At 44.3% G+C, this 12919-nt stretch overlaps 1 protein-coding gene across 2 annotated transcripts in view; it reads left to right on the forward strand.

The window, feature by feature from the left end:
* The window catches only part of LOC142591207 (cell-death-related nuclease 7-like), a 46348-nt gene that overhangs the window by 16619 nt on the left and 16810 nt on the right, over nucleotides 1-12919 (forward strand). The window contains exons 3-5 of one of the 2 annotated variants that reach the window (XM_075703566.1): nucleotides 2368-2440; nucleotides 3828-3998; nucleotides 10567-10761. In XM_075703566.1, coding sequence (XP_075559681.1) covers nucleotides 2368-2440; nucleotides 3828-3998; nucleotides 10567-10761 — 439 coding nt within the window. The remainder of the gene's footprint in view (nucleotides 1-2367; nucleotides 2441-3827; nucleotides 3999-10566; nucleotides 10762-12919) is intronic. The other variant, XM_075703567.1, reaches the window with a different exon arrangement.

Raw genomic sequence — 12919 nt, forward strand, 5'->3', positions numbered from 1 at the left:
AAACCACGGAAAAAAGATGCTGCAGCACTATTTACCTGAGCTCCTCAACAGCATTACTTTTGCAGGCTTTGACATGAGCACGAGTAGTGATGCTGCAATCCTCAGTTATTTCACAATATGATTTCTATTTTGAAATATCTTACTCCTTCGCAAATAGGCAAGCTTGTAAGTTTACTTTTTTTTGCTTTGTACGCTTAATAATGCTCAATATGGATTAGTGTTTACTTTGAATACTTGCAGTTGTGCACGTTCTTAATGTCATGGTAGTTAGAAAATCTCCGGCGTTTTCTCTTTCTTTCTTGTTTTCTTTTGTGAACGTTGTATATGTTTTTCCTTGTCTGTACCTTTCTTGTTTTGTAGAATACCGGTTGTCTATTTCATAATTGCTTTTCTTACACCGCTTTTTCTAAGTTTATATGTAACAAATATTGTGTGCAGTCTCCGTGCAGTTACTGCATTTAATTTTAGACTTCTCTCCAACTCTATGGGGCTCAGGAGATGTTAAAGCTGCGGCTGGTTCTGCTGTCGCCTTGTGCTCATTGAGACGGAAAATAAAGATTGATTGATTGATTGATTGATTGATTGATTGATTGATTGATTGATTGATTGATTGATTGATTGATTGATTGATTGATTGATTGATTGATTGATTGATTTAACAGCTGATTTATAGGTTGCCTAGAGTACTTTGCAAAGAAAATAACAAAATTACCGTGATGCCCGACACCGCTTTTGATATGTGAAGGTCTATAGAAAAAATAGGACTTCACGGGTTCACACAGTTAGACTGGCTAAAAAAATGCTTTTTTCAACTTTTGGGCTCGAGGTAAGTAATTGGCGTAGTTGGTTACGAAGGCAGAGTGCATATGTAAATTTATGCGTAAAATTAGGTAGCAATTGGGGCATCTTCATATGTTCAATGTACATTATGATCAAAATACAAGTGGGCGAGAAGCTAAATTGCAACTCCTGAGAGCTGAAGCATTGTGATGCTCTACGCGGCGTTCTACTAATTCAACTACGGCGACGAATATACATTTTCATGTCGTTATCGCGTACCCCTGTTTATCTCATAAAGCTGCCCCTAGAAACTTAGGAAGCGTTACTCACGACTACAACGATGGATGTGGCACACACACCTATTAGAAGATTGCAAACACCGTACATAAGTTGTCAATTTGAGTCCCACCAGCGGAGATTAGTAAAGTGGCTCTTTCATTTTCTTATGTCTTTACCAAAATATAAGCTGATATAAAATTAAACCTTCATTTTCAACAGTTGTATAAATTGTCACGTTGTAGTTACGATAAAGAACACAGTAGCGAAACTGTGAAGGACGAAACTGAGTTTTTATTGGGCGAACTTGTGCCCCTAAAAGAAAGTTACAGTAAAAGCACAACAATAGCGGCGAACATGGTCAGCGATCGTCGAAAATCTGATGAGCGCGTCAAGCGCATCGGCTTTTATACATGAGTCATCGAAGGTTCCAATTGCTGGTGCCCGCGTGTCTTCCAGAAGGTTCTACCGAATTTGTGTCGCGCTTACTGTCTGATTACGCGAGGTTCAGCGACAACGGATAGAACCCCAGATAACATTCGAGAGATTTCCGATACACACAGGCCCGTCCTGCACGGAGCGATAACTTTTACCGTTTTGTGAGCTGGTGAAAAGCGGTCTCCCGAGAAAGATAAATACGTACACGTGTCGATATCAATAAACATTCAATTCCTTCTGTGATTTCCCTGACCTCTTTGTAAATTCGCTTCATGTGGTCGTTTGAAGTGTTAGAGTACCTCAGCTCCCCTGATTTTCCTCACCTGCATTGCTCTGTGCATTATACTTGTTAAAAAATATGTTCAAAATTCCTTCTGCGGATTCGCAGGTAGATTTTGCAAAAGCCATCAAGACAGTCTGCCCTTCCGGTGCTTGCTTATACCAAGTATTTAAGCACACTGACTACTTTGGGGGTATGGGGGCTGTTTAGAATATACGCTTAGTCAGTAAGCATGAAAGCTCTTATCAAGCAATGTGGACATTAAAATCACGTACGCACTGAAATTCACAGTAACTCTGAGGACATTTTAACGGTGTAATTGAAATATGCTAGAGGTAAGTTAGGAAAGTTTTCTTCCACAGGCTAGGCTGTTATTGCCGAAAGCCTGCATTATTATTCATGTAAAATATCATGCATGAGTAAAGGTAGAAAATGAAATGTCTTAGTGTCTAATTGGTCCCCATGACATTTTCCTTTCGTTTTCTTTGTCGTACACTTCCCAGTAGAAAGTTCAGTAAGAATACCTGACATATGTTTAGGGCATGTGAAATAAAAAAAACTAATTTTCTAAAGAATAACCATCACTTTTTTAGGGCGTTGGAGCCGTGGTGTACAATGACCAGCCACCAAAAAATTTTAGTGGAACACGAGCAGGGCATTCGAAAGGTAGGTAAATTTACATATAGTTAGAAACTACACAAAATACGTAAAATACCAAGTTCACTGTGAATAATGCGTGGAACTTTCGCCGCCTGAAGGCAGCGTGATATTTTTACATTCCAAAAGGCTTTTTCTGCGCACATTCGTCGTATGACAAAGCGAATAATTCACTCCCGAGACTACACTACCGTGACACAGTATAAGCAATATAACTCGTGCCTACTGCCGTTTGATCAGAGAACATTTGTACACTAGATGAAAAAATGAGGTTGGGCGGTATCGCAGAAATGAGGTGTCGCGATCGTCACCGAGCACTTGTTACCGCACGTACGCGTGAATTGGTGCCAAGCGTCTCTCGCGTTTGGTTACGTTCATGGGCCCTGCACATCCCATTACTCAGCTCCTGCTGTTACTTAAAGTGCATACGGTTTGTAGAATGGTTCGGTAGCGGGCATTACTCGCCCATGCGATAATTCACCTTCCAAGGTAACGCCAACGAAATGGCGCGAATGGCAACCTTTAGGACGGCCATCTTTTCTGTGCTGTTCTTTTTTCTGGCAGCGTTGTAGACAACGTGGAAAGTAAGAAATGGTATTCTGCATGCCAGACCCGAGGAAACCAGTCAGGTCTATGATGCTTGGGGAATCGTTTTGCAGAGCTTTGAATGACGGAGCCTTTTAAACCGAGCTCCCGGCCCTTTACTAGTGTACTAGACGTAGCATCGGTACTCGACACGTTCAGTTCTGCCGCCCGTTTTACACGTCAGATCCAATATTCAGCTGCTGTCAAGTATTCTGTTTTGTTGTTATTTCGCGTATTTTTTTTTATGTTTAAAACGTAAATCGTGTTACATCCTTGATGGCAAAGTAACAAAAGTGGAAGCAGTAGGTGAAGATTACAGGGGTGGTATCCTCTGGACATTACAATCGGATAGTTTCGCTTTCGCGAGGTTTCAAGACACTAGCGCCGGATGCGTATGGTGACTACAAGCTGCAGCCTTCTGGCACTGTGCCAACTGGGGTAAAATAATTTGTCAGGAACGCAGTCTCTGGAAGTCTGCGCGTCCTCATGCCACAATAGAAACTGCGACTTAGCATGCCAAACAATGATGCGATTAAAAAAAAGGGGGGTTTCCCTCAATAAAGACATTCATGATTTAGGGTTCCAACATCATCGCTTTGGGTGTGATTGCTTTGTCACCTTTTAATTGGAGTCGTCAACTTCTGTTCACCCGAGAAACATCTCTAATGCAGATGGTGTATGAAAACATGTATTTCGCCAAAATTTCTTGTGCGCCATGAAAACAACAACTACAACGATAACAAAAGAATGCAACGTTACCCTATAATTGACGCGTGAAAGCGTAAATTGACTACAGAACATTGTGCTTCAGGAGTCCTCATGGCCGGAAAAGGGAAGTACGGTGGCACAGTGTGGCTCCAGCACAGTGTTCCTAGGTTCTTGGAACATCTGGAACAAGGCTATGTGTACCCAACCAGTGGACGAGAGAACGGACAGCTCTTTCTGTGCCTTTCGATGGAGCTGGAGGCAGTTGAAGTAGTTGGTGAGCTTCTTCTTATGCTGCTGTTAGGTATTATGTAAATACCGACACGTTATTTGTGCCATTCGCCGAGGGTTTTTGAATTACAACTCTTGCATTGTGTTGCGACTTTGACGCACGAGCGAGACAGGCTGGAGACCTTTGCTTGTCGGCACGCCTAGCACGCTACTCCACGTAAACGCGAGGATATTTGAAATAATACACGTAAATACAACAAACCCACCGAAAACAAAACATAAGCATGAGGGCTCCGGCGTGAGCTATATGGTAATAACAAAAAGCTCAGGCGGTGCGCTTACGATATCAGAGTAGAGTTTGTGCTAAAGATTGTTACGTTTCTTGCAGAATGCAGCTCTGATGTTTATGTCATTTTTTTTACCAAGAAATCCCGTACTCTCTTGCAGGCGTAACCTAATCAAATAGTTGGCATTCGCTCCAAATAACATCTAATAGCACTAAGACAGACTGAGCCTATAGCGGCGCATAATGCTTTAGGGAATACTTGGCTAATACTGTTGTCAGCCATAAAGTTGCTGTTAGTGAGGCAATACCGAATTACATATATCACCAGATTCATCATTCCTTCTTGACTGTCATTAGGAATGATGCAGCGTCTTCACGCAAGCATAGGCGGAACGAGGGACATTTCTCAACATGTGTGTGCGCAACAAAGCTAATATTCCAATAAAACACCGAAAGGCAACTTCCGCTTCCCGCAGTAGTTATGGGTGTACTGCGTTCAACCACGGCTGTAGTTGCAGCACTCTATAGAAACCCTAGGTGATGCGTATTGTAGAAAATGTATAATGACCTTTTGGGCATCTTTTATACAGTCCAACGACAGGGAGAACAGGTTAGGGTCGTAGTGGCGCGAGAAGAGTGACAAGGTCGTATGTGAAGTGCTGTGCCACACGTGTCAAACATGATTCGTTCTTTTTATGTTACGTCATAGGCAAGCAGCCTATATTCTAGTTCGCTGTCGCTGAAATAAAACAGTGTGTTACGTGCTCTTGGATCGTCTCCGTCACTCTGCCACCCGCTAGAACAGTATGTCGCTTTGAAACTACGGGCTGTCACACACATTGCACAGCCAATCCAAGCCACTATTTGCAAATGTTGGCTTAGACTTGTCATAGGGTGCCGCACACACCTGTTTTCTCAGGTGCAGTTTCCGCCGGTGTGCGTGTCGTAGGATTTGGTCATCGTTGTCACTTCCACATGCGATGACATCTTCAAGGTATAGTCGGCGGCCTTTGGGTTGGGAGATCGCATAACAGCTCGACGTGAGAGCCGAATCAGTCTCCTTGGTCCCACGATTGCGCATGTAACTGTTCTCAAGGAGACGTCGGTAAGCTGGTCTTTGCGGCGCGTTCTGTTCTTCAGCGTGAGGGGTTCGCTGCTCACTAAACGCGGCGATAGCTTCAGCGTTCCGAAGCACGTAACATGAAGGCAGTGGCCATAGGCTAAGGCTTTTAATTTGCTATCTGTCTTTGGAATTTGGAACACTCGACTCAAGCGCAAATGCGACCTTTATAACGAGGCTCTCAGCACGATTAAAACTGCCCTAAGTTCTAGAAGCTGGCACCAGCAAGTCACGCGTGTGAGGTTATCGATATTCTCTATATAGAGGGCGTATATTGGCTGCACATTCTGGGTGCTAATTCATTGGGCCTACAATTTATCAATTTTTTAACGTCTCCCTTTTCATGGATTAGTATAATGTTGGCATTTTTCCAGCTCCCTGGAATACTCGAAGTCGTGAGACATTTCGTATAAAGATCCGGATGCATTTCAAGCTTCATATATCCTCCATATTTGATTATATTGACTGTTGTTCCACCTTGTCCTGCCGCTTTTCCTTTGGTCATGTCTTGCAAGATCCTTCTAACTTCATCGTGAGATACAGAAGGGACCTCTGTATCCTGTTTATTACTACTTCTAGCGGGGGCAGCGTGGTTGCTCTTGGTATTGACAGGTCAGTACTGAGTTCTTTCGCTTCTTTTACTATATCTTCGCAATTGCTGATGATATTACATTTTTCGTCGTTCAGAGGCAAGTAGGAGCGTTCCAAATAACGCGGAGCATCCGAAATATTTATTTTCAAGCTTTGACACCGTGTGATGTTACCGTGGTTGTCGTGCGCCGCTTCCTTGTGCGCCGTGTGGAAGTGTTGTTTTTTTCTTGGGCAGTGTGGCGCACATATTTTAATGCGTAAGCATTTTTTGGGCGAATACCACAGAGAAATTTGTCCGTCACGTGAAAGGTGTAATGGCTTGCATCTGTACAAAAATGCGTAATTTCTAAGGTTAGGACATTATTATTTATAATAGTGTAAGTGTACATGATTGGTAAGCTTATAAGAGATCAAGAACAACTGCAACAATAAATGAGAATGATCAGAGAGAATATTCATAGGATACAAGGGCTGCATATAAAACGCATGGGGAAGCTATGAACCATAGCTTGATGGGCCAAAGGAATTTCGGGGGTGGGCCAACCCGAAGCTAAAGGAATGCTTACGCATACTTAGGCAACTCCAGCGGAGTTTCTGCCTGCCTTTTAATTTAAGGGAAAAGGAGTGATACTCAAAATCTAAAAAGTGCATTTTTTATGCATCTGCGTTTAGCCGTGTAAAAGAATTAAGGATTAATCAAACTGTTAGAATACTCAAGAAACAAATCAGAATTGTTCGCGATAACACTTTAGCAAAAAATGATGTTTCAGCTTTCGAAATTCTGTTGGAAATTCTGCTGATTTGATCAAAATTTAGGATATCCTTATTTAGTTTCTTTCATTAATGTTTGTCCACAATGAATCGTTTTCAGGGCGTATGATGTATAATTTATGTAGGACGTTTTTATGGCTTTTGCTTAGTATTTAGAATCATATTTCGGATGACCGATGTGAGCCTTAGATTATGCGTTATTTTGGCAAAAAGAAGCTGCACCCGTGCGCTGTGCCCAGCATGCTCTAATGTTATTAGTCAGCGCGCACAGTCACTGCCACCGAAACAAATTTTAGTGTTTATTTTAGGGCAGTAGGCGAAGCCGTCATGCCAGAATGGCCGATGCGACTTCAGTCGCCACTTCCGTTCGCTTTAATGGCGTAGCTGTATAACTCAGCCATTACACTCGGTAGTAGTCAGAACAGATTTGTAGCTTCTATTTCTCATGAACACTTTGAGGCAGCCGTGCTTCGCAGCTACTTGCGACGACTCACAAACAGTACTAAGCGAAAACTAGTACAGAGATGTGAAGGCGTGCGCCTACGCTATCGTTCTCGTGACTCTAAAGCGTACATTGCAGAGCGCAGTTCCTAGGCGCCCGTGCCTGCGTTGAGCGAACGAGCAGAGCAAAATATGAAAGCGAACGCGCAGCGAGAAAAGAGAACGCGTGAGGGCGAAAATGGAGGAAGATGCTACAGCGAAAGCATGAGGAGTAAAAGGAGCGGAGGGGAGGCGAGGGTAGACGGCCTCTGGAAGCGGCGAGGTGCCGGCGGCCACGGCCACCGCAGCCGCATGGCCGATGTCATTTGCGCTTTCGAGGAAGAAGGGAGGACAGAGTAGCGTGAGGTGGAGAGCGCTACGCTCGTCCGCGGTGTCGTCAGTCCGCGCTACCACCGTGTGTCACGTGGACCACTGCTCGTGCAAGGTGCGATGCAAGCGGCTACGAGTGAAGCGCGATGTGACGCTCTCTCGGGTGTTGGCGCCGCTGAAACTCGTGCCACAATTTCCCCGCGACGAAGGGCTGCTGTCATCTTAGGCGGAACTGAAACGTGAAAAGGCGTAGTATAGCGCGAGACGTGCAACAATGGCTACGATATAACGCCAGAATAGCGCGCGTCGTCTGTATTCAACAGCGTGTGCTACGAGCTCGAACCAAGTTGGCCATCGGAGAGGGTTCGGCAAGGAAAACGAGGTGATGTAAAAATAAGAGAGATTTAATACATTGTTAGGGGTGAACGGTACGCTCCAAGAGAAAAAAAATTTAACCTTCAAAGTGCGTACACCTGCACGCAAGGGCAGAGAAGATGCCACCACACGTGGTGGATTTCTTATACCCTCCCCCAACCAGGCATCCTCCTTCTTGAGGATGCCCGGTTGGTCAGTGTCAGGACACGTGGGGACAACTCACACAGATGGGTGTAGAGGAGTTGAGCGCCGTAAAGAGGGCAGTAGGATTTGTACATTCCGCGCATAATCCTGTCGCACACACCCGACGGACAAGACTTTCCATATTGGAAAGCGTAAAGATAACGCAAGCCGTTTCTCAGGCGTTTGGCATTTCTTTCATTCATTGCAGCATAAAGTGATCCGTAGCAATGGAAACAAGGGTTGAAATCTGGGCCAGTTGGTACATACTTGAACGGAAAAACCAGTCAAAAACACAAAGGACAAGAGGAGAGGTTTACACCACAACGTCGTTGTGGTGTGAACCTCTCCTCTTGTCCTTTGTGTTTTTGACTGGTTTCTCCGTTCAAAAATGGAAACAAAGCGCGCTATACACAGCGTTGTCTTCGTAATATAAACTGTGCCCTTATGTTGTCGTAATATGAATATTGCCAGGCGAAATGAAAGAAGTATAGAGCTGCGCTCAAATATTTCATTAAGGAGCATCGTAATCGTAGGTTAATTTTTTTTACTTGTTCTCCCCCTATTATTTCGGTCATAGCGCGTTTTTTCTTCCCAGGGTTCAAATTAAGCTCTCACAGGTCATTTCCGTGCGCTAAAAATTAACGCTTGGATTCGTCTGCTACGCTGCATCGGACAAGGGGGCGCCGCCACTGAGGGGCGAGAGTGCGCGAGAAGAACCGAGCGCGAATCGGAGACAGGCCGCGAATATGGCGCTACATTTAATCGTTGAGGGGTTTTGGCAAGCATAAATTTATGTTGCCCCCTGGCGCCACCTACAGAAAGCAGCATTCCAGGGAGTGCTGTCATGTGTTCCAAGAGCGGGCAAAACGCGGCAACCCTCCCTGACCAGCTGCTTTCTACAGCTAGCAGCAGGCGGCTACCCAAGATTATACTTACGCAGTGGAGGAAAAGAACTAGGAAGCTTACCAGCGAGTATGCGGCCTGTATGGTGGGCAACACAGCGACAAAGAAGGTCAAGCGGAAAGTCAGAGAGCCTGAAATAATCTCATGGGTGGCGGCAATGAAAAAAAAAACCTGCCATGAGTAACTACTTAAGAGGAAAAAACGGAATCAGGAAAGAAACCATTTATGATAACTCAAAGGGAAGCTCATTAATTTTCGAAGCGAGATCGGGATGCCTTAGAACACGCACCTATAAAGCGAGATACAAGAAGAAAGAAGAAGCATGTGCTTGCTGCGGTAAAGCTAGAGAAATGACGGAGCATGTTTTATTAGAATGTGAAGACATCTACCCAGTGGTCGATTTAGGCACCACTGGCCTCCTTGAAGCCCTTGGGTTCAGCGGGATCAGTGGTAAACCAAACATGTCTGTAATAGGCATTAATAAGAGGCGATTGGAGGATTGGTGGGACAAGTAGGGAAACGACAAAAGACGGAGAAGTATAAAAGCACAGTTCAAAATAGGGGATCAGAAAATTTGGACGTGGTAGTTCATATTGCCTTTTTTTTTCTTTTTTTTTCATTGTTTAACCTAAGTAAGACATTAGGCAATATAATAGCAAGAGCTTGATGGCGCAACGCACGACCCGCTTCCAAAGGGGACGCTCATAACATCCATCCATCTATCCATACGCTGTCGCGGCAGAAGCTCGCATCGCCATAAGCGAAGGCAACTTTGCACTTTAAAAGAAGACAGGCAGCTATATTTAAAAAAAGAACTTTACGCAGAAACTCCTAGGGGAGTTGTCTAGGAGTGCGTCAGCATTGTGCCACTTGCTCATCTCTACACATCAGGTGTCCTAATCAATGTTATGAAACATTATACGTCGAGTGCAAACGACAGCGCTGAAGTGACACGAACTGCTGCCGACGGCAGCTCAAAGTGAATTGATTACGCAAGCAAACTACTGTATATGAGGGCGCCAGCTGCGCTGATGACGTGGCGATCCTTATGAGCCATTATCGCTCTTTAGCGCCTAATCCATGCGCATCGAACCATTATTAACCTTGATTACCCGCACTATGGCGGCGGCGGCATCTGGCGCGGCCTCGAAGGGCGTATCTTGAATGCGATCTGCGATGGCGACAGAGAGCGCCGACTGCTGACCGCCTCGTGCGCTCTGTGCTCTCGCCGCGTAGCTCGCATCGAAGTGACAGGTAGCACGAAGGTGAATTCACGCCTTGCAACGGGCGCTATCTTGAAAGCGATCGTGTTACGGGACGGACGGTTAGTTCTTCGTTGAATAGCATATAAATACTTACAGATTAAAGAAAATATAAAACTAAGTTTGCTTTTTAAGAGAGGAAATACAACGTATACATTCATTCCCGATCAGAAGTTTGCGTAAAGCGCTCTGCCCTTTCACCCTCCGTGACTTATCTTGTTGGTCCTCTTTAAAAATGCAAAACATGTCATTGCCCTTAGAACTCTTTCGCCTATAAGTGCTTTTCACATGTTCCTTTCTTTATGTAACGCAGCCCGTCATCTTCAAGTGCAAGCAGCCAACGTTTACCAAAGAAATGTGCCAGAATGGGCTAAGAACTTCCCAGAATTTTGGAAGATACTCAACAAAAATTATATGCGGAGCCCCAAAGATATAAAAGTCGATTTTCTGAAGACTCTGAAGATGCAGACTATAATAGCCATCGCAAAGCCACCGAACTGGCAAAAAGGTAATTACGCTCTTGAAAAGCGTTTAGCACAACACAGCGCTGACATTATTCTTTGCACATTGGAACTCTTCGTCATTCATTTTACTCCACTGTAATGCATTCAATCTTTGCAACAAATTTATACATATCCGTTTATTAAAACGTCGGCAGATCCCACACCCTGTGGGAATCAATGTTCTGCGAAGTAGTGTGCGAGGAGCCTACCAAGTTAACGAAACGACCATGAGAGCGCCAATACATAGGTGGCTGTTTCATCACCTACATGACACGCATGTGATGACATTCATGTCATGACCTATCGTTTATGTTCGTCGTACACTCTTGTCATGCTATGACAGTTTTTGTACGCACTAAGTTAACGATACAAACATGAGAGCACAAATATGAAGCCGGTTGTTTCATGACGCAGATGACCCGCAAGTCACGACATTCATGTAATGAACTATAATATATGTTTGCCATGCACTCTTGTCATAGTATGCCGATTTTGGTACATACCAAGACGTGGACGGCTGTTTCATGACCTGCATGACAGGCATGTCATGACCTATCATTTATGTTCGTCATACACTCTTGTCATACTATGACAATTTTGGGGCATACCAAGTTAACGAAACCACCGTGAGAACACCCAGACGAACCCGGCTGTTTCATGACCTACATGAACGATCATTTATTTTCATTATACAATCTTCTCAAACTATGTCAGTTTTGGTACATACCAAGTTAACGGAACGACCACGAGGGCACAACTTACCGCTAATATATTCAATGGTTCGCTTCATTGGCGATTATAATCACTGTTCTAATGGTGACAGACAGCAAACTGCCCCAACAAAGCATTTAAAAACAATATACAATCGTATATAGAGTGGTCAGAAACTGAAACGTGATACTCGGAGCGCATCGCTGGATGAATGGACGGATGTTATGAGCGTCCCCTTTGGAACGGGGCGGTGGATTGGGCCACCAAGCTCTTGCCATTATACTGCCTGATGTCCTACCTAGGTTAAAGAAGAAAAAAAAGAAATACCCACAATCATTTCTCAAAAGCTAACTTTCTAACCCCCTATTGTCAACTTCGTTTTTGTACGTCTCAGTTTTTTGCCGTTTCCCAACTTTTCTTCGCTCAGTCTTCCAATCGCCCCTTACTGATCTCTATTGCGGACATGTTTACTTTTCCCCTGCTCTCGCTGGACCTAAGGGCTTCAAGGAGGCCAGCGGTGCCTGAATCGACCACTGAGCAGATGCCTTCACATTCTAATAAAACATGCTTCATCGTTCCCCTAGCTTCACCGCAGCAAGCAGATGTTTCTTCCTTCTTATATCTCGCTTTATAGCTGCGTTTTCTAAGGCATCCTGATCTCGCTTCTAAAAGTAATGAGCTTCCTTTTGAGTTATCATAAATTGTTGCTTTCCTGGCGTCGTTTTTTTTTCTCTTAATAAGTAGTCACTCGTGACAGGCTTCTTTTTCCATTGCTGTCACCTATGAGAATATTTCAGCCTCCCTGACTTGCCGCTGGACGTTCTTTGTTGCTGTGTTGCTCACCCTATAGGCCGCATATTTGCTGGTAAGCTTCCTAGTTATTTTCCTTTACAAATACCTCAACACTCTCCCAACCCATTTGCTTTCTTCCATATTCCTCAGTCGTTCTTCATAATTATTTTACTGTGTGCTTCCCTTTCTTCAAAGCTTGTCCAGTCCATCTTTCGCCGCCCATCTTTACCGCCACCAATGGCCATTGAGAACACAGAGTTAATTCATTTTTGTACCACATGAAAACGAGAGCTTTTCTTATGCATTGTGACTGAGATTTTCACCCCCTGAGATTACGCTACGGTAACCGGTGTTGCAAACAGCTCCGGCCGCTATGCTGTGTTAGTATGGTGTTTCAACTTTTGAGCACTGTACATGATAAATTTCACTGGAAGCTGATGGCTCAGTCTTGTAGCAGAAGAAGTGGCCAGGCCCGTAAGGCGTTGATCACTGCTTTTGTTCCTAAAAGCCCCCACTTCTTCGTCCTTAGGAGTTTTCGGGCTTCCTTTTTCTTCAGCCAAGTTGTAATCAGAGGTGTATTGAGCTGTCTTTCTGCTCTTCTCCTGATATGTGACTTCTTCATTCGTGGAGCCAGTAGATCTTGGGATTTCATACCATGTA

Source organism: Dermacentor variabilis, chromosome 8 (genome assembly GCF_050947875.1).
Source record: "Dermacentor variabilis isolate Ectoservices chromosome 8, ASM5094787v1, whole genome shotgun sequence".
NCBI classification, from domain to species: Eukaryota; Metazoa; Arthropoda; class Arachnida; order Ixodida; family Ixodidae; genus Dermacentor; species Dermacentor variabilis.